This window comes from Copadichromis virginalis, linkage group LG7 (genome assembly GCF_057382275.1).
Source record: "Copadichromis virginalis isolate Kocher_CV1m ecotype Utaka linkage group LG7, C_Virginalis_male_GT1.1, whole genome shotgun sequence".
Lineage (NCBI taxonomy): Eukaryota > Metazoa > Chordata > Actinopteri > Cichliformes > Cichlidae > Copadichromis > Copadichromis virginalis.
The window spans coordinates 5,315,597-5,341,690 of record NC_140624.1 but is presented as its reverse complement, the minus strand read 5'-3'; the positions used below and the strand labels follow the sequence as shown (position 1 = coordinate 5,341,690).

Genomic DNA, 26,094 nt, shown 5'->3' with positions numbered 1-26,094 from the left:
GCACACGATTCCATTCGATCAGTATTCACGAAGGAGCTTTGTCGCCCCCTGTGGACATTCGGTCACAGCCCTCAGCATAACTTGCAAAAACGAGTAAATAATCAAGCAGTTGACCTCATGATCCACTTTTGAAACCAACAAAAGTGGAACCTGGTATAGTTTAAGCAGTTTCACAGTCAGCTTCAGTTATGTACAAAATCACATCAATAAGGTCCTGGATTAAAATCCACCAACTGGCAGGGTTTATGGTACCTCCATGCCCCCTCTGAGCCATCATCCATACCTTCCCCCCCACAGCCCAAAGTCATACATGTTGGGTTATCTGTTGATTGGCTGTAAGTCTCTATTCTATATGCTATATGCTACACTTCAATAGCCCCCCCTCCATAACAGCTGGAACACCTACTCTACCAGGGATAAGCAAGGAAGAATATGGATCAATTAAGCTTAAATCATAAAAATATACAGTGTATAATGAAAAGGCATTGACACGCACTCGCATAATTATTTTTTATTTTTACTTGTATTTTTTTTGCATCACTAACTTAGAAACAGTGTTTAAAAAGGAAAATATGAAGCAGAAAAATTAGCATGCACAACACAACCTCATTTCATGTCCTTAAGAGGAGCTATTGATTACAAATTGTCTTTTTTTTCCCCCCCTTTCTTATACTGACAGATGAAAGGAAAGCTCAGGTGTGTCTAAATTAGAAGAAGCGATGAAGATTGGTGGTGACAACTGCATATTGACTGGACCATCCATTATCAAGCCAAGACAGTGACAGCTCATATAGACAGCATGGCTCAATTTTAGAAAGAAAAACCAAGTAAAGACAAAAAGACCATGTTGGGCAAGTTGATGTGTCGTGTTGCGATTGGTGAATCGTGGAAGAATCAAAAATTATAAGCTTCTCAATTAGTCTGGTTTTCTTGGCAGGTTGTAGATGAGATCAAAAGAACGTCCTGCAAGAGAAAAGATCTGTCAGATCTACTTTATTCAACTGCATCAAACACAAAGATTAAATCCGCTGTGCTTTATTAACTGTTAACAAATGTATGCGCTGGAAAAACTTCAGTCACTTCACACTCAGCACTACAGGCCAACACATGCAGCTGAGCACCAAAAACATGAAATCATTTTATTTATCTTTATATCAAAAACACTCCAGATCCAACCCTGGGAATGGGCTGGTTTCAGAACATGTAACAGTCCCATTGAACAACATGAATCAGAATAACTGCTGAAGGCTGGCAGGAGTCCTAGGCTGCTTTTACAAGTGTCCATGACCTCATGAGGTACCACAGAGGCCTTACGTGTATGGATGCGTTTATTTATGACTCCCTGGGTTGTGATCTGACAGATATATGGAGGCACAGGTCACTGATCGCATTAGTTGTAAATGTCTTCACTCAAACAGCATGGCTTTATCACTGGACAGGCTGTCTTGAGGTGACATTTTCTAAATAAGCTGCATATTGTGTCCACATAGAGTTATTGTCACACTTTCTTTATGTGGCACTAGCCGAGCTATAACAGGAAGAGAGATTCTTTGCTTTCCTCTAAATGACAGGGAGACTGTCACATGCCCTTAAGAACAACAACAACAAAAAAAATGGGGCCAAATAAAAACAAGCGCCACACCAAACATCCCCCGGGACGTGCAGTGAAGAAGAGGAGGTTTGAAGACTACGTCGATTACCAGGATGAGGGTGAGGTACAGGAGAGGGAGGGCTAGTGCTGAAGTAGGTAGCCATGTCTGTAAAGTGTTGCACTGCCTTCAAACACCTTTCTGTTCACGGTGTGACTGACTGATGCTGACTTAGGGCTGCATACACATGCACACACACGCACACACACACACACACCTATAAACACCTGAACAAAATCCATTTTATTTCATTAAACTTCTAACAAAATGCTGCATAAATAATAAGAAGAACGTGAATGCTTACACTTCATCCTCATAGTCTTTTGGGGGGGCCACAGCGATCACCACATCGATCCAATCCTGGGGGTGAAAACCAATTTGCATGTGACTGAATCAATAGGAGTTATGAACTCAAGCAGCCCGACTGAATCTACAACACACACAATCAATAAGGGTTGATAAGGTTTTTAATGAAAATCAATAAAACACCATGCTGCACTAAGGGGGTGAAATTTCTACTTAACAAAAAAAGGGGGAGGGAGGGAGCATGGCGTTTCATTTAATCTGAATCTCTGGAGTCATACCCCTCCACTGCTCCAGGCTCGAGTCAGAGAGTTTTGCCCCTCAGTCAGTGTGGCATCAATCAGGATCTTCCCATTCACAGCCATGAGTTCATCCCCGGGTACAATCCCACCTACAAAGACAGATGTCACAGATATTTAACTGGGCAGCAGCATCAACAGGAGACAATAGCAACACTGTAAATGTAAAAAAAAAAAAAAAAAAAAATTAAATATATACACATACATATATATACACACATACATATATATACACACACACACACACACACACACACACACACACTGGTGTAAACTGCTGTTTACACCAGTTTGTATTGTGCATCTCCATGTCCAGCATTTGTTCAGACTACACACTGTTGATGAGTCCGTCTGCCACTAGTCAAGCACCAGATTTGATTAGCAAACCGTGGCAAAGAAAACAAGATGCTTCAAGAACTAATGTGGATGTTTAGGTTTTCCAGCTGTTGACGCTAGCAGGACAAAGTCATGTGGCTTGTTAAGAACAAGCAGTTTAAGTAAACAGACTCAAAGACTTTGACACTTGTATTTAGCGAGTTAACCTTCACTAACATCCACCTTTGCTGAGGTCAACATGCCTGTGAATGAAGCCACTACATCAGTAGCTTTTAAAGCAAAGCTTTAAAAAACTGAAATACAGATTTTTAGAAATCATGACATGCAAGTGTGGAGATTAAAAATGAACTAACCGTGCTTATCAGCAGCACCACCCTCATACACTGCAGATACCACCAACTTCCCCAAAGGAGAGTCTGCTCCCCCCTCCAGCGCCAGGTCAAGGTTTCCATCCTTAAGAATGATAAGCAAACACACCATGAGTCGTTTTCTTGAATATCTTCCTTTTCCTCTCCTCACAGCAACAAAGGCTCTGCCTACCTTTTTGATTCGCAGCTGCCTCACATCTCGGCCGGCTATCTGGTCCGCAGAGAACTATGACAGAGAAAGGATCGCAGATGGAGAGGCACAAACTAACTGATCAATAAAACGAATGAGGTGGCAGCATAATGAATAGCTCGCTACTCTTTGAACATGTGTTTAGCCACAAACAAAGAATATTTAAAATGCAGGACTGTAGGGAAAAAAAGAGATCACTGCAGCTTTTTAAGTTAATGAAAAGCTGCCTGTTTCACATCAAACTGTTAATGATAATTATAATATGTTTGATCTATTGGCTAGCTACCAGAAATTAGTTATGCAGCAGTATTTAGTCTAGTTTATTTACCGGCTGACACCTGTCACTTATTGATATTATTACTAAATTAGTTTTTTAACCTATCATTTTCTCCCACTTTATAAATTGTGTCAGCAATACCAATTTTTAATGACATCACTAGGTAAGTAATTAGGCCTATCAGCTGTCTTGATTATCTACTGATCACATGCTTGTAAACAAAACCATTAACTTTATATTTTCACAAATATAAAAATGATGGATCTCTAGTGGTCAAATACAGTAAGACCATTTTTGTTGCTTAAAAGGTTGAATTTTGAAAGTTTGATTTTGATTGATAAAACTGTTACTGAGATATGACTTTACATCTTTTTTGAAGCCTCACTGCATATTTTAATAGACTGCAATAGCAGAAAGCTTAAAAAAAGACATGATTATATAGGGTCATATGCTATAATGGCTTTTGGGAGGATTTGTCAAAGAATCATCTGCTTTTGTAAGAAACTTTGTGGCTCGTGAAAAAGCAGAAACTGAATTTTGGACTGAATTCCTCTAAACAGTCTTTATTTGTGATTTTATACTATCTGCAGCACATTCTGCATAGCTGTAGTGTTAGGCTTGGCCATACGATACCATGGAGTAGGGGTCAAAGTCATCCACATATTTCTGAAATCCCTGAAAGAGAATCAAAAGGCAGTTTATTAAAAATGATCAATATGTCAATAGGAAGTTAATAAAGAGCACATCACTGCAGACATGAGCTGTTTAACAAGTCACTGCATGGTGTGCTGGCCAGATTTCCTTTGACAATCACTCCTATGTTGATCTGATAAAGGGGAAACACAGTCATTTATTTTAAAAAAGCACTTCGGCTTTTAAGGCATAACACAGTTGCTTTGAAAGCCTCACCCCTTAATTCCGTTATCAAGACAATAATTCACACTAACATGCACAGGCAGAAAAAACTCACAAATCATTCTAAACGGCTGTTTAATTTCATAGGAAGGAAACAAGAGCAAACGGACATCACATTTACGCAGTTATGAGTCAGAGAGGCTCATTTCCTGTTGTTACACAGTGGCTCAAAGTTGGACATAGAAGACGAACTCATTGGTAATGTACGTTTTGATTTGCTGTGGCTGGAGAGAGGAGCCATCAAGCAATGCAAACAGGTGTAGTGTTTAAATATTAAACTAAAGCCACATGAAAGCGTAAAGCAACCGTGTTCCTTTCTTCTGGTTATGTAGACTGTACAAGAAACACGTAGACAGATATTTCAACCACTTGGAGTCTTCAGTGAGCCTCTATGAGAGAGTTCAAAGCATCACTTGCCATCACTGCTGTAAAACCAAACCTTTGACATGCATTCCTTTATGGAGTAGACAATATCGTCATCTACTCCAAATCAATAGAAGCTCAGCTACATCAAAAGACAGTGATGCACATGGGGAAAAATGAAGAAGCCATCACTGAGGTTTCACTCAATAGCCAAACCTGAGGCGTAAGCATGGAGATTAAAAAAAAGAAAAAAAGAACAGAAGAAAAGCACTGCAGAGTATTAATGGAGAAGTTGACATATGGATTACTTGTCGCTTGTTGTTTGTTTTAAAAGACGAGTTGAAAGGCACCATCCGTTTCAACATTTCAGGAGGCTGAAACACAAAAGCAGGTAAAGACTTTTAGTCCAGTCTGAACACTTTAAAGATGAAACTTTAGACCAGGTTGAGCAGCAGTGTGTTACTGCCCCCTCTGGTTCAAAGTCCGGGTGACTTCTGACCACATTTAGCTACATTTACCTGTAACACAGTTTCAGCTTACCATCGCTGGCTGTTTACATTGACATTACACTATGCCAGCAACTAACAATTGCTACTAAGAAACTGATGGTTTTATTGATTACAATAAAACAAAAAAAATATTAATTCTATTAATGCCATCAAATGTTTTGTTGTGCCCAAAAATGCCTGTTTATTATGAATAATAATCACTTAATGGCTCATTTCAGCATATCAGTGCTGAAGTGTGTTGTGTTGTGACTCTGTGACAGTTACTGGAAAACAAAGCTGTTCTTTTGAATTTTAAAATGCAGATTTTAACATTCATAGCCTGCCCAGTTTGATCCAAGTTTATTACAAGAAGATTAACTGGTCACCTTTATAATATGAAAACTACAGACTGGGAAACAGCTGGAGAATCAGGGAAACTCATCAGGAGTCTGAGATGAGGCAAAGAGTAATTCTTCAGCCGGCTGATGGCATGCTGTGTCAAAAGTCTGAATGTCTGATGACCCTTTTAAGCTACCAATGGTTTTTATCTTGAGAATATTCGAAAATTCACTGCAGTGTAATGTGTTTATTACCAGGCCATCAGATCGTAGAGCAGGTCTGTGTGGATCTGGGCGGTGGGTCTGTGACTGAGGCAGCATGACAGGCTTAGACATGACCGGGGCCATCTGACGCCTCTGATTGGGGGGACTGGGAGCTAGTTGCTAATGGGGAAAGACCAGGTTTCCAAGCAACAACTGAGCAAAGGGTAGTATTGAAATATATATATTTGCTTATTTGGAAAAGCACATTATTTTAAATGAACAAAAAAAAAAGAAAAGAAGAAGGTGCGATTACAAACGTCAGCATGACCTTTTGCAGCAAGACTCACCAGCGGGCTGCTTGAAGTTGAAACACGACTGGCATGGGATGTATTTCTCATTACCTGAGCCACAGTGGAATATAATGAAACTTTCAGCCCTCTGGCACAAACAGACCACTCAGGAAAATATCAGCGCAAGACACTCCAAGACCCACACCCGTTCTCTCAGATATCACACCATGGCTGAGAGTTCAAAAGCATCTACTGCCAACCCCAGAGGCCCAACTGCACACGCACAAACATAAGAAGAAAGAAGAAACCACACACTACAAAGAAACACAAGCAGCTCACTGTAGATAGAACGTGCTGCTCTCTCTTCATGCATTAAAACATCCGAACACATAAGAGACGACATGCACCTAAACCTACGCATTGAAGAAAAACTAATGTTGCTATTGAAGATGTAGCAATCTACATCTTCAATAGCAACTCACATGTTTCACACATGAGGATCTCTGACCTTTGGACTGGAGGGGTAGGACATTTCACTAGTGTTAGACGAGTAAATCCCTCCTCTGGGGAGATATCTGCCTGCCTCCCACTCACTCCTGGGTTCTGGTGGACTGGGGGGATGCTGGTGATGATGGTTTTGGTACACTCTGATGGTGCCAAGTTGTTCTTCAGAGTGCTGTGGAGGTGGCGGTGGTGGAGGAGGTGGGGGCGGCGGAGGAGGAGGAGGGGGTGGGGGCGGAGGGGGCCGGGGAGCAGGTTGAGGGGACGATGGAGGTCGCGACACACGAGACGGGTAATGAGAGGAAGGTTGGGGGTGCGGCTGAGGTCTCAGCCTCTTATTCGTCAAAGTGGATGAGGCAGATGGAGGTTTCCTAGCATTAGGTGGGGAAGGGGGCCGGCGCTGTGGGGACGCCTGAGAAGGAGAGGGGGGATAGTTATGGATGGTTGGATTCAGGTTGGGCGAGCGTGGAGGGAGAGGCAAGGGAGGGGGTGGCTGGCTGGTGCTGGGCTGGGTGGGGGCTAGTCTTTTTAATGGGCCCCTCAAGCTCTGATCCACTTCGTCCAGGTTAATGTCGTCCAGATCAGTGGTGGCCAGGTGAAGACCACCAGGAAAACGCTTCACTTTTGGCTCAGAAGCAGGGGAGCGTGGCGGGGAGAGCTTAGAAGTCAGAATGAAATGGAAAAAATTTCACCTCACGTTAATTCACCTTTTAAACCATTTCACAATGAATGCACCTTAAGAAAAAAATACCGCCTGAACTTTTCTACCAAATTACACAAAAACATGACTGGCTGAATATTCTGTTCAACAAACAAATGACTGCATTTAATATTCAGCTCATGGTGCAGTCTCCCTGTTTTTGTTCCATGCAAATGAGTGAACCGATGCCACCTTGCTCATTATTGTTGGGCTGCTGTGCCTTCAAAGCAGTATATATGTTCTTTAACCAGTATTTTAAACATTGCATATAAAATTACATTCAGACAGAGGAGGTCTCACTCTGTACCTCGGGGGATTCGTTCTCCACACACGAGATCTGCTCCAGTCGTGTCTGACATAGACGCTCCACCCAGTGCTGCACCTTTTCTGACTCCTCTAAGTCTTCTCTCTCCGTCTCTGAAACCTGGTACAGAGTCAGAGCCAGGCAGCATCACACAACAGGAGTCAGTCCTTCACGCATGCTTGCACGCTGATCTATAAAATAACCGATGTATGCAGCTGAACTCAGCGCTTGCTCCTCTGCACCCCCTCCACATACCTCCTGAACCAGCCGACTGATCTTGAGTTGCTTCTCTCGCTCGTGCATCTCTTCCTTCTCTTTGGCGAGTTTCAGCTCAAACTCCATCTCCTTCTTGTTTTTTCTCTGCTCCTGCAGTGTGTCTGTGTTGGACACTTTCTTCTTTTTCTTCTTTTTGTCTCCTTTCTGACATATCACCAGTTAGTCAGAATACAAGGAAGGAACGGGGACAGGCAAATCTGCCAATCCAAACTCAAAAGCACTGCAGGCAAATAAAGCCTAGTGATACCACACAGTGTATGAATAAAAAACCCTAGCAAACCACTTTCACTTAGTGAATAAAGTTAAAAGCAAAAGCCCTGATTTTAAACGTCTAACCAACACTATAAGAAGACATCACAGCAAACTGAACCCACACAGCTGACAGTACCTTGCGTAATGATGGCAGTTTCCCCTCATATCGATAAAACCAGCCAAATGCTAAAGACAGAAATGAACAGGTCAAGCTTACAAGGATGATTTCAGATTAAACAGTGACATCAAACTCCATCATCCCAGCCAAACAAAGCACTCAAAGAGAGAAATGAATCCATTCATGCTGTCCAAATAAAAAAAATGAAGTTGTAACTGCATTTCAAGTGATGCAAAACATGTGCTGGCATTAACTTTCAGCAGCTTCTACCAACAAAAAAAACAAAAAAACAGCTGGGGTAATAATACAAACATAAGACTCCCATTGTGAAACTGTGATTGGCAAAGGAAATCCTGCACTTGTCTTTGCGTTTGCTGCTTCGCGCAGACATCCACCTACAACAGCTGTCACAATGTCAGCTGAGGCCCCACACTCACTTCTCTGTCCTCCTCGTCCTCCTCATCCTCCTCATCTTCCTCAGCGAAAGAGTTGACTTCATCAGCATAAAGAAGAGGTCATAAAAAGCAGCACAGCACACAGCAGCGGCAGAGAGAGAGAGAGCGCAGAGAAACTGGGTGAATGAAGTAAAACACGAGCGCCTCGCTGGTTTCAGAACGAAACACAGGATTCATGCATTTTAAAAAGAAGACACTGCTGTCGGTCCTTACGAGAACTTTTGGCCTTTGGAGTTGGGGTGGTTCTTGGTGATGGGACCTTTGGACTGGATTTAGGGCTCTTGGGTCTGTCAGTACCATAGTCCTCCTCCCACTCTCTGTTGTGTTTTTTCTCCATAGCTTCAATCCTACAGAGATGTACGAAATTATATACACATTTAAACAATATTTGCTTGGAAGTTCATCACATTAAAAGTAATCAGTTGTGCACCTTTCCATTTCCTTCTGATAACGCTCCTCCTCTTCTGCAGCTTTCTGAGAGAGCTCCATCTTTCGTCTATAAAACAAACCAATATCTTCCGTTTACACAACATGTTAGTGTACTGGGCTCTAATCAGCAACCAGTGGGCGAAAGGAATATAGATGTTACTTTGACACCCATGAGCCAGCTAAATAATCTAGAGGCAACCCATCGGCCTGCAAAATCCCCAGAGAGCAGTTAATTAGGATTCCCACCCCCCACGATCGATCCAAAGGATCCTCTGCCAGCGTCTCGTGTCCATGCTTTGACATTTAGGTGACCATCGTGGTGCAGGTGGTTTTACTGCTTTGGCCATTTGGTGTCTGCAATTACAACTTGTCTCCTTTTGCGTGTCAATTTATAATATACACACATATTATTCATTCCCAGGTATTGTTGGAGATGAATATTACAACTGAAAGCACTGAGGTTATCAAGTGTATCCTCTGAATTTACAAGCAGCGGGCTAAATTTGTAAATGATTTAATAAAGTGAACATTATAAGATGTATAAGTTAGATTAAAGAGTATTCCTGTGTATTTGTTGATTAATGTTTCTGATGCACACAGCTGGTCATTTTTGCAATCATCTGTTTGTAGATCAGTGGGAAAAGAATAAATAAGTAATCAGTCACTAATTGACTGACTGGATCCAGAGAAGACTGCTTTCTGGAAAATATTGAGGGAACATCAGTCAACGCCTTTCCCATTAGATGATGACATTTCATCTCTGATTATTGACCCAGTTGTTAGTTTACTTTGTACACTTGAGGGCATACTAGGCTGACAGCAGTGCTCTGTGAATGATCACAAAAAATAACCTTCCAGCTGATGAACTGAGTGTCTTTGTTCCCCTGTTTGTTACAATAACAAGTAGCAGCATTTTAATCATTGAAAAAGCCTCCTATTGATGTTCGTTATTTGCATAACATTTGCCCGGAGTTCCCATATTTTTGCATAAATTGTTTCATCTGCTTACAAAGGTAGTACACTCTCATTGCCTGATATTGTCTGTGGTTTCAGTATGACCATGCCTTAACATTATGAAATGTAATGAAGGGGAATTTGATAATAATTCATTGGCAATGTTTTATTAAACAGCCCATGATTTTCACATCCAGCTGCAGGAGCAAAGTCAGGGGACCACTCCACACAACCAATGGTGAAGCCTTTTAGAGGGCTAAATTTGCATCTAGTAATTGTGTGACATTTTATCACAACAATTTTTTTGTCAGTGTTCTGTAAAATTTGTTGTTTGCACATTTTAATGGTGGAAAAACTCATTTAAATTGTAATTTACTTTCTTTATTGATTTATATAGCACTCTTCACAGGATAAAAACCACAAAGTGCTTCACAATAATATAAAACAGATAAACGTACAATCAAACATACAGCACAAATCTAATTAAAAGCTAGTCTGAATAAGTGAGTCTTAAGATGATCTCAGGATCAAATTATCTCAGGATCTTTATCAACAACCCACATAGCAAAATTGGTATGGTCCGGGTCTGGCCCACACAATGTGCTTACACATGGCCCACATACCGCAAAGAATGACGGCCCTTTGGTGGCCCAGACCTGGTTTGCCAAAGGTGGCCCACATATGGGCCAGCACAAGGCCAGTTGCAGACACACTGGTGGTTTTGCTGGCCCATGTGTGGATTACCTCTGGCAAACCCTAACCCTAACAGTTTCAGCTCTGGCCCCAGATGTCAGCCTAATGTGTACCTTAATTAAGCCATGTAATAACAACATGTTAATAATAGTGCAAAAGTAACATAATGAAACTCTGTTCAGACAGTGAATGGCCTGATTCTTATAGAGCATTTTTCAACTCTCCTAACCACACACTTTCTCTTAACTGAGTGCTTCCTAACTACATTCATACTCACGACATGCAGACTGGAGGACCCAGGGATCGAACCACTAACCTTCCAATCAATAGGTGACCTACTCTACCACCTGAGCTACAGCCACCCACTGGCAAAAATGAGTAAACCCTCACTAGGTTTTGGACAAAGTGTACACTCACAAACCTGTCAAACCTGCATTAGTGGGACTTCAGGAAGCACACAGCCCCACTCCCCCCCATCATCCTGACTGACACCCTCATCACCTCTGTGGACTCATTCCGCTTCCTGGGTACCACCATCACCCAGGACCTGAAGTGGGAGCCCACCATCACCTCCGTCATCAAGAAAGCCCAGCAGAGGATGTACTTCCTGAGGCAGCTGAAGAAATTCAACCTGCCAACACGGACGATGATGCAATTCTACACTGCAATCATCGAGTCCATCCTCACCTCCTCCATCACCGTGTGGTACGCTGGAGCCACTATCAGGGACAAACAGAGACTGCAGCGTGTTGTGCGCTCTGCTGAGAAGGTGATTGGCTGCAGACTCCCATCTCTGCAGGACCTGTACACCTCCAGGACATTGCGGCGTGCAGCTCGGATCTCAGCTGACCCTTCTCACCCTGGACACAGTCTGTTTGACCTGCTCCCCTCAGGCAGGAGGCTCCGGTCCATCCGCACCAGAACCTCTCGCCATAAGAACAGTTTCTTCCCCTCTGCTGTTGAACACATGAACAATAACCATATGACTGTTCCCAACACTAACACATGACCCTACGCTGTGTTCACTGCATCATTCCATGTTTGGCACTGATCACCACCTGCACTCATGTATATATCTATCTACTTAGCACTTTTAATTCTTATTCTTATTTTTATGTCTATTTTAGCGTAATTTATGACAGTATGTTTGCACTGAAGCACCGCAGCAATTTCCTGATGTTGTAAACCTGCTCAACATTTGGCAATAAAACCCTTTCTGATTTGAAATGTTGGCTTTCATAGAAGTATAGTATTACAACATGGCATTTGGGTCTTCTAACTAAAATAGTCAAATAGGAACATAAACAGTGCCATCATTGCCAGACCTGCCCCACATCTGGTTGACATACACTCTGCCATGACACCGGTCAGTCAGAAGTGCCAGCTTGATGCCAGATCCGGGCCAGGCCTGTTTTCTATGAGCCTGGGCCACATAAACCAAACCACAATCGAGCCAGATGTGGCATGCCATCACATAGACAGTGCCATCTATGCCAGGCCTGGCCCATATCTGGATGGCATACGTCTTATCATGCCAGAAGTCAACCAGCAGTGCCGGCTTGATACCAGATCGGGGGCCAGACCTGCTTGCTATGTGGGAAAGGAAAAATAATAGACTGAAGGGTACATATATGCTTATTATCTATGGTTAGTCCCATGAGTATTTGGACAGTGACACAGTTTTTGTAGTTTTGCCTCTGTACGCCACCACAGTGGCAAAGAATGAAGACACAACTTTACTTCAGAGGGGTTATTATAACTGTTTTGGAATTAGATGGATTTTTACACATATTCACCAACTTTCAGAGGCTCAAAACTAACTCTCGGGGGTTTTATAACCAGGTTAGTGACATCTTTTGATTTGAAATCCATGGTGGTATTGCACACAGCCAAACTGTAAGATTTGGTGAACATTTCCTATTTTCCACTCAGAAAGACCATTAGTGGGGCATCAGCTGTTGTTTTACTCTAATAAAAAGTCCAGCAGACACAAACTAACATCCATATTCATTTGGACATATTGTTCAGGTGCTTCTAAAGCACAGGTGTCGAACTCCAGGCCTCGAGGGCCGGTGTCCTGCAGGTTTTAGATGTGTCCTTCATCCAAGACAGCTGATTTAAATGGCTAAATTACCTCCTCAACATGTCTTGAAGTTCTCCAGAAGCCTGTTAATGAACTAATCTTTGATTCAGGTGTGTTGACCCTGGGTGAAATCTAAAACCTGCAGGACACCGGCCCCCGAGGCCTGGAGTTTGACACCCCTGTTCTAAAGAATATGATTCCAATACGAACAGTTTTTTAAGTTTTTGGCTTCTTGTTGCCTAGAAAGACACCGTGAGAGCACTGATAAAGTTACTACAACAAACATTTACATGTCATATTACTGATGACCTATCTATAGCATAAAAAAATATCTTAGTGGCATTTACATTAGTAAGGCTTTCTCCTGTTAGGATTACCTGAAAACAAAGTGTGATCCAAAGCCTAAGTAACATCTGTTTGAACAGAGTCAGATCAACGTCGTACCTTTGAAGTTAAAGCGACAGCAAGCTTGCTAACTAGCATGAAGTCAGCATCTTGCATTACAACATAAACTATACAACTCCCACCATACACTGCAGAAGCTCCATCTCGTGTCAGGACAAGGTTAATTAGAAGTTTTGTGCTGTTCACTCACTGTCTCTCCTTCTCCTGCTGCTCTTTAATGATTTTGTTGGTCTCCAGTGCCACCTTCTTCTGGTGCATCAGCTCCTTCCTCTCCACGTCCCTGCGGGCCTCCAGTGCCAGACGCTCCTCATCTGTCATAAACAGCTCACTGCCCTGAGAGAGTGAGAGCCACAGACAGTAATGACGGAAAGACATACAGCAGGGGTCCTCAAACTTTAGCTCTGGAGACTGACAGGCAAGTCCAAACCAGTCTCTCTGACCGAGAACAGAGGGGAGATGTCAGTTTTTGGAACCTGACATCCTTGAAGCCTCTCAGAATCATTGAGTAGATCAGCAATTTCTATTACTGGTATATAATTACAATATCCTGTGTTGTCCTTATAGCTGCATCTCTTCTTCTTTTTGGCCCGAGTGTAATTAACTGAAGCAGGTGCTGAACTTAAGAGCAGTCACACCCTAATGTCTGGGTTTGTGGCATTGTTCATACATTCTTCTGTTATTGTAACAAGTCTCGACCCTGGATTCATCAGACCCTTTTTTTTCTGTCGTGTCCTGTATATGTCAGTCTTGAAGCGTTTGTCCTTGTTACCTCTGCTGAGAAGTGGTACAGAGACCACTAAACATCCCTCAAGACCACATGCATCTTTTTGTGACCTTGGCGTATTGATTTTCTGATGGTGTGCTCACTTTTTGGTGCTCTTGCATGTTTTCAAATGTCACAGTACTGATTAATAAACAATTTTCTGCAGATAGCATGAGGTATAGCCACATAAAAGCAGGTGAAAATGGCTTCTGATTTACATCAGCATTAATTATACACACTGTTTCAGCAGAATAGCTCTAACTTAATTTTAAATTCATTGTATACTGCAATTTTGTTATCCAACTGCTGGAACAAAACGCTATAAAATGCATTCTAGAGGTATACTTTATATCACGGTGTTACACTGCATATTGCAAATGTTCTGGATGATTTAATGCTGCAGGGTTCCCCAAATATGCAGAAAAATAACATCATACCAATATGAAAAGCCGTTTTAAAACTAAAGTGTCTCTGACCTGAAGGTGATTTACTGCACACGTCCAAACAAAGACATACTCACAGATAACCACATTAGACGGGCACCAAGGAAATAAATAAATAAGATGTGAATGCCTGTCTCTGTTACACAGGCCTCATGACTGAGTCCCAGAGCAAACAACATGATGAGTAACTTGACTGATGATAAATGTCGCTCCTGCAGACAGCGGGGCTACAGCACAGGCTGGTGCTGTTATGCCTCCAAAACAAACAGACAGATTAATCTGAGCAATGCAGGAATGTAAAGGAGAAACTAAGCAGGAGGCAGAAGTCTCTGTCTCTTCGTCCATGACAGATGATCTCGTAAGTGTTTTACTTTCTCAGAGGAACCTGCTTTCTCAGAAGTTGCTTCAAAACTGAGGAAAGTGATTTTATCTGAAAGGTTTCTCCACATCTGCATATTATTCTGTAAAGTTATGCAAAATAGTAAAAGATTTTGCCCTTATTAACTTCTTAAGCCCCGAGCCTAACTGATCTCCTGCCTTTTGCCCCGTATCAGGGGGACAGAAGTTAAATATCAATGAAATTTGACGATTCATATGTGACTCGATCGGGGCTTGCTAGCGTTAGACTCTTTATCAAATCCATCTCATTGCATATGGGTTTGATTAAACAAGCTGCAGTAAAAGCATAAACTAAAATTTTATTATTAATTATATACACTCATTGGACGCTTTATTACATACATCTAACTAGTACCAGATTGGACCCTTATAACCAATGAAAGATGAATTGCCTTCATCTTTCACTGCAATTATTTTTTAAGGTGTCGGACACATTCCTTAGAGATTTTGGTCCATATCGATATGACGGCATCACACAGTTGTTCCAGATTTGTCAGGTAGATGTGGTCAACAGCAATGTTCAGGTAGGCTGTGGCAGTTAAACGATGCTCAGTTTTTAATAATGGGCCCAAATTGTGCCATGAAAATATCCCCCACATCATTACACCACCAGCAGCAGCAGCAGCAGCCTGACGTACATTTGTATTCAAAACAAGAGTGTACTTACAGCTCCTGCCAGAACTGTAATAGTCAAACTTCTGCTGCTCTTCAGGACTTTCACGGCCTGGAAATGTTGAAACAGAGGATTTTAAATAGCACTTGTAAAGTTCAGTTTTATGAAATTAAAGAGAAAAAAAAAAAACAGACAATCTCTGGAGCCCGCGTTGTGTGTCCTATTTGCATTCATCAGCGTGTGAATTATTCAGTTAAATATAGAAACATGCTGCGAGCTTGGTTTTGGCCATCAGCCACAGGAAGGATTTTTGCTGGTTAAACACTAATTTGGCTTTGGTAATGCACCTCAGTGATTTAAGCTGAGAACAAACACAAGCAGTGAGAGAGGGCTTAACTTTTACTACCATGAGAGGCATAGTTTTTTAAAAACAAAGAGAAATTTTAAAAAAGGAAATAAAAACATATAAAATAATTAAATTAAGCAAAACATACGTCTCTGTGGTCCATGTTAGTGAAATCCACTCCGTTCACCTCCACAATCTGGTCTCCAGCCTACATTTTGATACGACGGACATATTCACTGTCAATAGATTTACGAGTATCATAATTTAATACGATCTCTGCAGTCTTTTAGAAAAAAATCACCTCAAGCCCAACTTCTGCAGAGAGGGAGCCTGGCTTGACGTTACTGATGTATATACCAGGTTTTTGGGTTGGACCACTGGATATGCTGATGCCCATGCCCTTGGTACCCACAAGACTGAGGAAAACTTTCTTCTCCTTGATCTCCTTTCCTCCAATGGATGCCAAACCGGCCACACTGCTTTTTTTCTCCTTGAAGAGTACAGGAGAAGTCTTTTAGCTGGCTGGTAAACAAACACCATTAAGAAGAAAGTAGCATTTCATCTCTCACCCCCGATTCAGAAACAAACTGGTCGACAAACTGCCACTTCAGGGGTTCATCTGATGAGCTGGAGAAATGAGAAAAAACTATGAGAATTCAGCCCTGCACAGCAGCAGTATTCTAGAGCACGGCACAGTTTGTTACAACAGTAATACACAAGTGGATTCATATCTCACGTTTTCACTGGGATCATCCCCACGTCTGCACAGAAAAATAAGTAAGATAACACAAGTTAGATCACTTTCATGTTAGCAGGTAATGGCACTACTAATGGACACAAAGTCTGTGGTTAACCTACGTCGAACTTTGAGTGACACGACATTCTTTGTCTTGATGAGACTGATGACCTCCTCGTGGATACAGGAGGAAATAGAGTATCCATTGATACGCACAATCTCATCACCAACCTATATATGAAGACAGGAGAATATATCATAGATGAGAAATTAAATGTCATTATGTAAGTGGTTTACAGTCAAATGCTTCCTTCATAAGTCTATTTTACACTATGTAAGGCCGGTTTAAAACACTACACACTTGCAATAAAAAAAAATCTATTCAGTTAAAATTTAAAATCTCCGATTGAAGATTCTTGTATTTGATTAGGCCAGAAATGATCACCATTATCAAAGGTCTCAGTAGTAGTAAAAAGTTACTTTGTTATAACAGTTATAAAAAAAGCTAAAGCACAAAATGTAAAAAAAAAAAAAGAAAAAGAAAAAGATTAAGTACAATGGTATATATATATAAAACATGAATTAAATAAAAGGCTCCATGACAAAACAAAAAAAAATACTGGCAAACACCAGCGCTACCCCTCAGCCTCCTAGTGGACACACTGTGGTATCAATTTTAATCTCCTACGTTGCCTCGTTCTCCAGTTATTGCATTCATGAACTTGGGTGTCCACGTCACCCACCTGCCCACCCGGTGGGGTAATGACAATACCCAATTAGCTTTTGACAGCAGAGGGGTAAAAACTAAACAGAATTTTAAATAAATATAACATAAGATTAAATGGAAAAAATAAGCACTAACTGAATTTAAGTTTACTCTTTTACTGACATTTTCTGTTTGTATTCAACTAGAACTAGGAATATTAAATCCACCCCCATTATAAAGAGATATAATTATTCCGCATGTGGATAGATTCGTAAATAGTGCTGTAACCCCAGTCTGTATACTCATATTTTTTTTAAAGAATAAAAAAATCTGTAGAAACAAACATAAATTATAATTATAGTACCTGTAGGCCCACATTATCAGCTTGTCCCTCTTTTATAATCTGGGATATATAAAGACCACAGCCAAACTCAAGCCCTCCTCGGACGCTCAGACCTAGACCATCACGATTAGTCCGATCCAAACGCACCTCTTTTAGCTTCCTGCACACATCAGGTGAGAGAGGAAAATATTAAGCAAGATGTACAAGCCAACATAAGGTGAATGCATGCCAGGGTCAATAACTGCATGCTAAAAAGGCAATAAATAACCATGTTGTACTCACCTTGACCTCTTGGGGGTGAGCAAGTCATACTCCACCTGGTGTTTGAGAGGGATGAGAGGTCGGATGGCGTCAAACAAGGGGAGACGCTTTGGTTCGTTAATTACCAGCTTTAGGTCTCCCACCAGCACTCGCAAATCCATCGACCTGGAAAGTGAGAGGAGGATAATTAGCGGTTTCACAACAATTTACCACATCTGCTAATTTATGCAATTACAAAACGCTGAAAGCTCCCCTTGAAAACCAAACAATATGAGAAAGTCTGCAAAAAAGGGATTTCCAAAAAGGCTGGGATGCTGTGAAAAATGTAGATAATTATTTAAACTCATATTAAATTGTTTCAAAGAGCTATTGCTTAGTCATTTTTGTTTCATAATATCGTTAGCTTCATAGCATAATTGCCTAAGTCATTTGACTAAGTCAATGACTTAGGCACTTATGCTATGAAGCTAACGATATGCCAAATGGTTTTCAAAGCATGATATGTCTGGAGTGCAGGTGGGTCAGTTTAGGAACCAGACTCTTTTCCTGATCCGTGTGGGATTTTTCCCTTGACACTGACAAGGAGATGAAAATCTCACTTCTATCAGAGTCTAAACACCTGATTTTTAAAACGTTTGTACTTTACCTTCTGCACCAACTGATGCAATTGATCAGGATTTACAAAGCAATCTCTCTAGAGCCACAGGCATTTTCTCCTCACAATAAAAAAAACAAAAAAACCATCCAAATGTCCCTTTGAGTATTTTTTTAATTTCAGGATAAAGGGCAACTGGAACAGCAATTAACGCAGCAAAGTAAATGCTATGGTATGAAATTCTTCCAGGTCACCTTCCTTTTGAATAATTAATATGTGCCATTTTAGCTCCATTTGGAGGTTGAACATAAAAAGAGCTTTTGTTGATAACTGGCCAGGCTTGTCGGAGCTCAGTGGAAACTGATCAGAGGCTTAACCAATAGGGTCACAGGACTGTGCCTCTGTACAAAGATTAATTGAAACCTAGACCTATCCCTCCCCCCTCTCATGTCCTCCAGGACCACATTTTCATCAAAAAACACGACCCAGAGGAGGATTTGAACCAGAGTTCTGCGAGCATTAAAACTGTCAGGGACAAGATTAATGGCTCCTAAATATTATTCATGAAAATATTAAAAGCTAGAGAAAACATACAGAAGCAGAAGAAGATGTTTTTTGTATTTAAATCTATACAGATACTACAAAGACCCATACATGCCTACAGTTCCTTCGTTGTAACTCTTTTTGGCTATAGTTGTGCAAAGTTATTTAAGGACATAATCTATTCCATAATCATCAATGTTTTAGTCATAAAGTGTGAAAAATCAGTGAGGAAATACAACACACACTCTGTAGACATGCTGAGCAGTGACAGATGGTACTCACTGGTGATACATGCGGAGGACGTCATACAGGTAATCCTTTTCTGCTTCATTTTCAATCAGCAACTCCACCTGCAAGAAAACACAAGCATCTGGTACCATCCTTCTTCATTAAGGCCCCTGAAACACACTGTATCTCTCCCCTGTTTTCCTGTCAGCTACAGGGGGTGAGCCGTGTGTGTGTGTGTGTGTGTGTGTGTGTGTGTGTGTGTGTGTGTGTGTGTGTGTGTGTGTGTGTCCGAGTCATACAAACCTGATGACGGTTCAGTTGCAGCAGGATAGTTTTAAGGAACCGTTTGGGCCAGTCACTGATATAACACATTTTACCATCTGTCTCCAGCAAAATCTCTCCTATAATAAGCTGAAAGCCTCACTTTCTAAGACATTAAAGTTCAGATAACTCCCTGGATGTCCATGTGCTAAACGTGTAATGGGCTGCCCATGTCTAACCATCAAACCCCTGGGAGGAAATAATGGCCACAGGGATGAGGAGAGGCTGCAGTAGGAAGGTCCGGAGTGTCACCTTACATCTCAAAAAGAAGTAAACATTCACACACGCACGCCTCATGTTGAATAATCAGACCTCAAATTAAAGAACAGGCATCATAGAGCACACACCCTCCAAGGACCATTTCTGCAGGGGTTAAAGTTAAGGCAGCGCCACTGAGCCACACAGGGTGTGTGAACGGTCATAAACTTCTCTTTTTCCTGCAGACTGAGCCACATGGACCTTGGCACCATAAACCAGTAAAGTATAGATAACTTGTTAGGCAGACAAGCATTTCTGGTTTAAAGATCAGAACTGTTTTCATACAGTGAGCTTCTCTGTCACAGTGTAGTACCTACAGAATAAAAATGTGTGACTTTTATGCAAATAAAAACACAATAAAATGGCACAATAATCCAATTTTCAGGCAAATCAGACCATAAAACTGACAAACATCCTCAACCAAACAATTAAGACAGTGCCGCAAACAGAAACAAAGCCCATTTGTGCCTCATTCACCCCTCAGCCTCTAATTAAACCCGTAAATTGTCGCATCTCTTCCGCTTAGCTGCTCGTATCTGACACATTATCTAATGCGAAAGCGCCCTTTGTGGAGAGCCTACAATATGGGACTCTGCTTGCCTGCGTGCAGCACAGATGGCTGTGAGGTGATCCCTACATGCTCTGGGGACGAAAAAGCCTTGAACATATCGTGTTCTCTTCCTCTGTTATCTTTGCTGCTGATGACTTTTTGGGGGGAAGTAGTCAACACCGCCCACACACGTATAATTTCAAGTTGATTCGCTGCATGAATGAATCCTGACTCCTAATAACATTTTATACTGCTTGTTGTTTACTATAGTGACCTCTGCCGTATAACTTTTACCTGAATAAGAATAAGGTACCAATCAAGAGGGAAAACAGTCTTACAGCAACCTCTTAAATTGTGCAAAGAGATTTAAGTGTCATCAAAAAGACAAAATCCCCCGACACTCGTTTCACTTGGGCAGCAGATGAGATTAGAAGCAGATGTTTCAGCTAAATAAAAACCCGTAAATCTACTACAACAACATTAAAAACAAACAGCAACTTTATTTCTTAATGATATGTTTGAATTACTGTTAAAATAAAAGTTGAGGATTTTTTGTTTTTGTTTTGTTTTTTATTCGTCGCTTTGTTGGGCAGGCCTGTCTACGCAACATCTCACCGGCAGACACCTGAGCCAGCCAACGAAGAGACAACCAGGTAGAAAAAAAAACAGCTTCATTTAACATCTATTTAATTCATGTAAAATAGTAAAAACTGTTGTTATTTTTATCATACCTTGTGCCTAAATTCTCGAGCAACTTTCCGCTCCATTGTTGAGAAACACCACAAAGCGGTCCGACGTGAGATCTCAGCGTTGGTCAAGTTTGACGGGAAGCGGCCGGAGGTCAATACGTCAAGGTAGTAGGACTGCAATCGGAGCTTCCGGTTAAAAATGTTATAGTGATATGCTTATTCGTCAAAATTAAAGGGGTCTTTGTTGTAAATATAGTCACTTTTAATATTGAAAAACATCGTGTCCACAAAATTTAATTGCTGTACGCTTTATTTCAAGCTCAAATTTATAATTAAGGCCTTTATTTTGAAGGGTTGACTGTGTCGCTTAGACTTCTTGCTAAGTCTGATTAATTTGTTGATAATTAAACAAATAAAAAAAGGATTGAATAAAAAACGAATTAAACACACGTCATCATATGTTTTTTTTAATAAATATATTCATGATAATAAAATATTATATTATATTTTTTAGGTTGTTGTCTCTACGGTCCCTAGGTGGCAAAATAACGTCTGTTACGGCTGAGTTCCTACGAAGAAGAAAAAGGGGCGGTAACTTCCTGATTTCAAAAGAACAACACCGCGGTGCTGCTAGACTGTTTAAAGTTGTAACGGGTGAGTAAAATTCAGAAGTATTTAAGCGAAAAGAAAACCTGGAAAAACGTACGACAGCTATATTGGTGCGCTATATAATATGACATTTCTTATTTCTCATGAATTCATCACCATGAAAAATAAAACATACCTACTCATTTTGCTACGACATGCTCTTTTTTATAGATTATTTTTTATGTGAAGTACAGGTTCTTTGTGACCAACTGAATCATTGACGTGGCCGTTTAATATGGGTTTAAAGCGTTAAATTATCCCTCGGCAAGAATAGCGGACTGGTTTTAAAAGTCCCGCTCCCCCTACCGCCCAGTGTGTGGCAACCGAGATACACGACTGGTATAAATCACCCTGTTAGCTCTGCAATCCACTCTAGAAGTTCTTTTAGTTGACGTATTCACCGGTTATGTAACGTGTCATAATAATTAGAAATACTGCAAAGGGTAATATTTTGCTTGTCCACCAATTCCTAATACAAGATGTGTTTATTTTTTTCTAATGATGTATTTCAGTATTTGTATAATTATATCTGTTCTGCTGACTCCGTTTATGCTCTTTACATAATTGGGCTCTTAAAGTATGTGAATATTAAGACCACAAAACTGTTTTAAGTGCTCATTATTTAAAAACAACTCATTATTCATGTAAACCTTTTAAGCATCTGTATATGTATTTTCCATTTTGTTTACAGTGTCTGCAACAGGATGGGGTCCCCAAAGAAACATGCAACACCACACAGGTAAAGAACATGCATTTGACACGCTGAACGCTGGACTTTTGTTGCCATAGCACAGAGTGAGCCAGAGTAATGCTTTTTACTTTAATCTCCCTAAATGATACTTGGATTTATTGTGACAGTCTGGTTCCCCTACTGTTACAGACTCATCCCACATGGATTAAGCGTTATTACCTAAATGGGTTTAAATTCCTGGGTAATCCTTTACGCAGTTTATATGTCATTGGTAAAGTGCTGTGATATTGTAGCTGTTACAGTTACAACCAAAGTGTGAGTCTTCAATGCCCAAATGTAAATTGTATGCCAGTATCATCTTCTTCAAAATGCTTCATGTTCTTTGTTTTCTTTTTCTGTTTTTCACCCACCAGGACTACTATTCGTACCCCGGGTCAGGAGCTTGACTCGCCACTCCCCCCTATTCACGAGCGTCTGGCGCAACTGCGTCCATCCAGAGAGCTTCTGGAGTTCTACAGACAGAAGATTGCCCAGTTTGATAGCGAGCACTTGGAGCTGCTGCAGATGCTGGAAAAGTATAAAAGCCTCACTGAAGATCAGGTGAGAGATGGGAGTCAATGTGAGAGGCTTTGATGTTAAGCCATTTGTGCCAAAGAATCTTTGCCTGACTAATCTTGCCTCCCTTCATAATGCCCTGAAAGCATAAGCTACAGTGGGAAATACGACAGCGCGAAGGAGAGATTGCAGAGCTTCAGAGTGCTCTGAGTGACATGCAGGTCTGCCTTTTCCAAGAGAGAGAGCAGTCTCTGCGGCTTTATGCAGAAAACGACAGACTAAAGATCAGGTAGGTGTACAGTTCAACCTTAAGTATAGCATTTAATATTGATAAAAGTGAGTCACAGTGCCTGCAGAGAATGATTACTATTCTGTCAATAGTGATGAGTTACTTTACCATCTGGCTTACTGCAACTGACCAAGTATTTATTTTATTTTTTTACATATTTTTAATAATTAAAACCAGTGGAATGCACAGATATATGTTAACATATTTCGTTAAGAAAGTTGAAGCCTATACAAGTTATTCTTGACTGATAGCAGTAGGTGTGTGGCATTTGATATCTTGATAACTTGTAACCACCATTATCTGTTGTTGCTTCTGTGTATAAAACTTTATTACCATCTAGCCACTGTTTTACAGAGAGCTGGAGGACAGGAAGAAAATCCAACACCTTCTTGCTCTTGTGGGTCCTGATACAGGAGAGATGACATATTTCCACCGGGAACCTCCTCACAAGGTACGTGCTTACTTCATTGTAGGTCATTTTCTGAGTCGATGCTTTGAACTCAAATTTATAATCTCAGTAAGATACACTGGATTGGCTGGTGCTGCTAAACAGAACTACAGCATTTTTAATGATATTAGCAAAGTCCTTCTAAAAGCAAGCCTCCGTTTGGCTGTTATCATGGTAATGCAGTCAGGCAGTTGTTTAGGGTTATGACATTGAAGCTCCCAGAGTAGTTAAAAATACTGTTGTACTACTGTTATTGCTATATTTCAGGTCACTATCTCACAGAGGTACCCAGAGTCAAGACTGGAGGAAAGTCTCAGTCTTAGGCCAACAAAGTTGAGACCTGCTGCAACCAGGAAAGGTTTGAAAATATATTTTTCTACAAATAATATTATTTTCTTTCGTCTGATTATTCAAGAAAATGTGAATGTATTTTATTTGTGTTGTTGTTTTTGTTTGTTTTTAATCAAGTCATCACTACTTATGTATTTAAACCAGCCTTTTGTAATGACCATGCCGTTTTGATTTTATATTTAAGCAGAGAGTGGCAGGAGAACTAAATTTGCAGATAGAGAAAATGGAGAGAACTTGGTACAGTACAACAATGAAAAAGAGACATTGTTGCTACAGGTATGGGCCCACTTTATGTATGCTTGAAATGCGATTTCATTTATATGATCTGTTACAGAAAGTTAAACATTTCTTTCTCTTGTGTGTCCTGTGTTTACATTTTGTGGCACATGTCTCCAGGTGGAGGCGTTGCAGGCTCAAATGGAAGAGCAGACTCGCCTGGCCAAAGAGCAGGTGGACGCTCTGCTGGAGGATCGAAAGATTAAAGCAGAGGAGGCCGAGGCACAGCGGCAGAGAGATCAGGACCGCATTGCTGCTCTGACTGACAAGTTAGTCTTATAGTTTATGTAGTTTATGATGTCTGTATTTTTAGTTATTTATCATTGTGACTTATAGCTGTTTGTAAAACAAACCTCTAGACTTTTGTCTTCTGTGGCTGACATTAAATTTCCATTAAATTTCCAGATTTACTTTTATTTATCTCCTTTGACATGTCAGACTCCAGCGAACTCAGAACCTGTTGCATGAGAGCACCAGAGATTTTTTACAGCTAAAGTTTGACACACGAGCTAATGAGAAGAGCTGGATGGTGGAGAAGGATCGCCTGCTGAGGGAACTGGACTCCTGCCACAGCCGTCTTAGGAAGGCCAGGGGTGTCAGCACTGAGTTGGGGCGAACGTGGCAGCCCAGCAGCAGCACAGCCCTCCCTCAGCCTCAGTCAGAGTCAGATCAGCCACACAAAGAGGAGTTAAAGGTAACATTAACTATCTGTTTGTGTTCATGAAAGTCTGTAAGAAGTATTTCCTGATTCCATTTCGCGAGGTTGTATAAATGCCTTTTATTAATGTCTTCAGAATAAATCACAGTTTTTTGGCGAGTTCATTGTAGTCTCTGTTTTTTTCTTTATTCTTTTTTCAAACAGATATTGCAGGAGGAGCTGAAGCAAGCCAACCGTCTGGCAGACATGTACAGGGAGCAGTGCATTACTTTTGAAACAGAACTGTCCCAAATCAGAGAGGAAGGGGATGTGGGCAGGGAAATATTCAAGGTACACCAGTTTGATTGATGGTTCAGTCTGTACAAGCCTTATACACATCTCTGATTAAATGGTATCTGATGTTGATGGCGATCACCAAGTTTCTTTTTACTGATACCTTGCTTCTGTGTGCAGGAGCGTTCAGAGAAAATGGCCAAGCGCCTCCAGCTGATGACTCAGCGTTATGAGGCATTGGAGAAGAGGAGGGTGATGGAGGTGGAGGGCTTCAAGGCAGACCTTAAACTCCTCAGACAGAAACTCAAAGATGTAGAAAAACAGCTTCTGAAGGTAAAAAGATCAAACTGTGTGACCAATTGATTTTTATTAGAAAGTTATTTGTGATCTCAGCATGCCTGTGCTTGTTTTTACATATTATAAGCACTGTGAATGGCTTTAATTTTAATGCAAAACAAAGTTAAGCAAAACCTTCACCCATCTTCCTTCAATTTTTCCACCTTGCTCATGTCCAAAATCACATTTTAGTAAGTATTGACTGGGAGATTCTCTTTTCATCAGGTTACCTTGAATGTGGGGCCCAACCAGGACTTAGCCATCCTTCATGAAGTACGACAAACCAATGCCAGGACCAAAAAGGTTCAGGGCGAGCTGATGGCTCTGAAGGCAAAAATCTTTGGACTTGAAAATGAGCTAAGATACAGCTGAGAATAATGCTCTGATATTTTCTGTAATGTGTAGCTGTGTTTATCTCTGTTATGGCTGCTTATTCTGCTGTGTTTATTTTTAAAAACTAGACTAAATGTTGTTGATATTTTGTGCTTTGGACTAATAAAAATCGTAGAGTTATTTTAAATCAGTGTACAATCAGTTCTTTATATTTAATTTAAAAAGATGCAGCTTTGAATTTTTTTTACTGTG

The 26,094-nt window shown here is 40.9% G+C and overlaps 2 protein-coding genes across 5 annotated transcripts; one reads left to right on the top strand and one right to left on the bottom strand.

The window, feature by feature from the left end:
• Positions 1-496: 496 nt before the first annotated feature.
• Positions 497-21,083, bottom strand: ush1c (Usher syndrome 1C). Its single transcript, XM_085465126.1, has 25 exons — positions 21,027-21,083; positions 19,221-19,288; positions 17,822-17,965; positions 17,561-17,699; positions 16,613-16,721; positions 16,491-16,515; positions 16,324-16,381; positions 16,056-16,244; positions 15,903-15,962; positions 15,463-15,519; positions 13,381-13,523; positions 9,057-9,122; positions 8,840-8,973; positions 8,609-8,664; positions 8,160-8,239; positions 7,781-7,961; positions 7,529-7,645; positions 6,529-7,179; positions 5,009-5,098; positions 4,056-4,097; positions 3,128-3,181; positions 2,941-3,040; positions 2,234-2,343; positions 1,954-2,009; positions 497-963 (listed from the first exon to the last, which is right to left on the bottom strand). The coding sequence occupies exons 1-25, from the start codon at positions 21,060-21,062 to the stop codon at positions 951-953; spliced, it is 2,778 nt and encodes a 925-aa protein (XP_085321252.1). The 5' UTR covers positions 21,063-21,083; the 3' UTR covers positions 497-950.
• Positions 21,084-21,574: 491 nt separating this feature from the next.
• ccdc77 (coiled-coil domain containing 77) lies at positions 21,575-26,029 on the top strand. 4 transcript variants are annotated; one of them, XM_085461326.1, is made up of 12 exons: positions 21,575-21,638; positions 22,324-22,371; positions 22,737-22,923; positions 23,025-23,167; positions 23,522-23,618; positions 23,883-23,973; positions 24,154-24,242; positions 24,363-24,511; positions 24,681-24,936; positions 25,105-25,230; positions 25,354-25,506; positions 25,735-26,029. In XM_085461326.1, the coding sequence occupies exons 2-12, from the start codon at positions 22,337-22,339 to the stop codon at positions 25,879-25,881; spliced, it is 1,473 nt and encodes a 490-aa protein (XP_085317452.1). In that variant the 5' UTR covers positions 21,575-21,638; positions 22,324-22,336; the 3' UTR covers positions 25,882-26,029. The 4 variants fall into 4 exon arrangements, with proteins under 4 accessions (XP_085317452.1, XP_085317450.1, XP_085317454.1 ...); XM_085461324.1 differs by having other exon boundaries at positions 24,151-24,242; XM_085461328.1 differs by lacking the exon at positions 21,575-21,638 and adding an exon at positions 21,666-21,703.
• Positions 26,030-26,094: the final 65 nt, after the last annotated feature.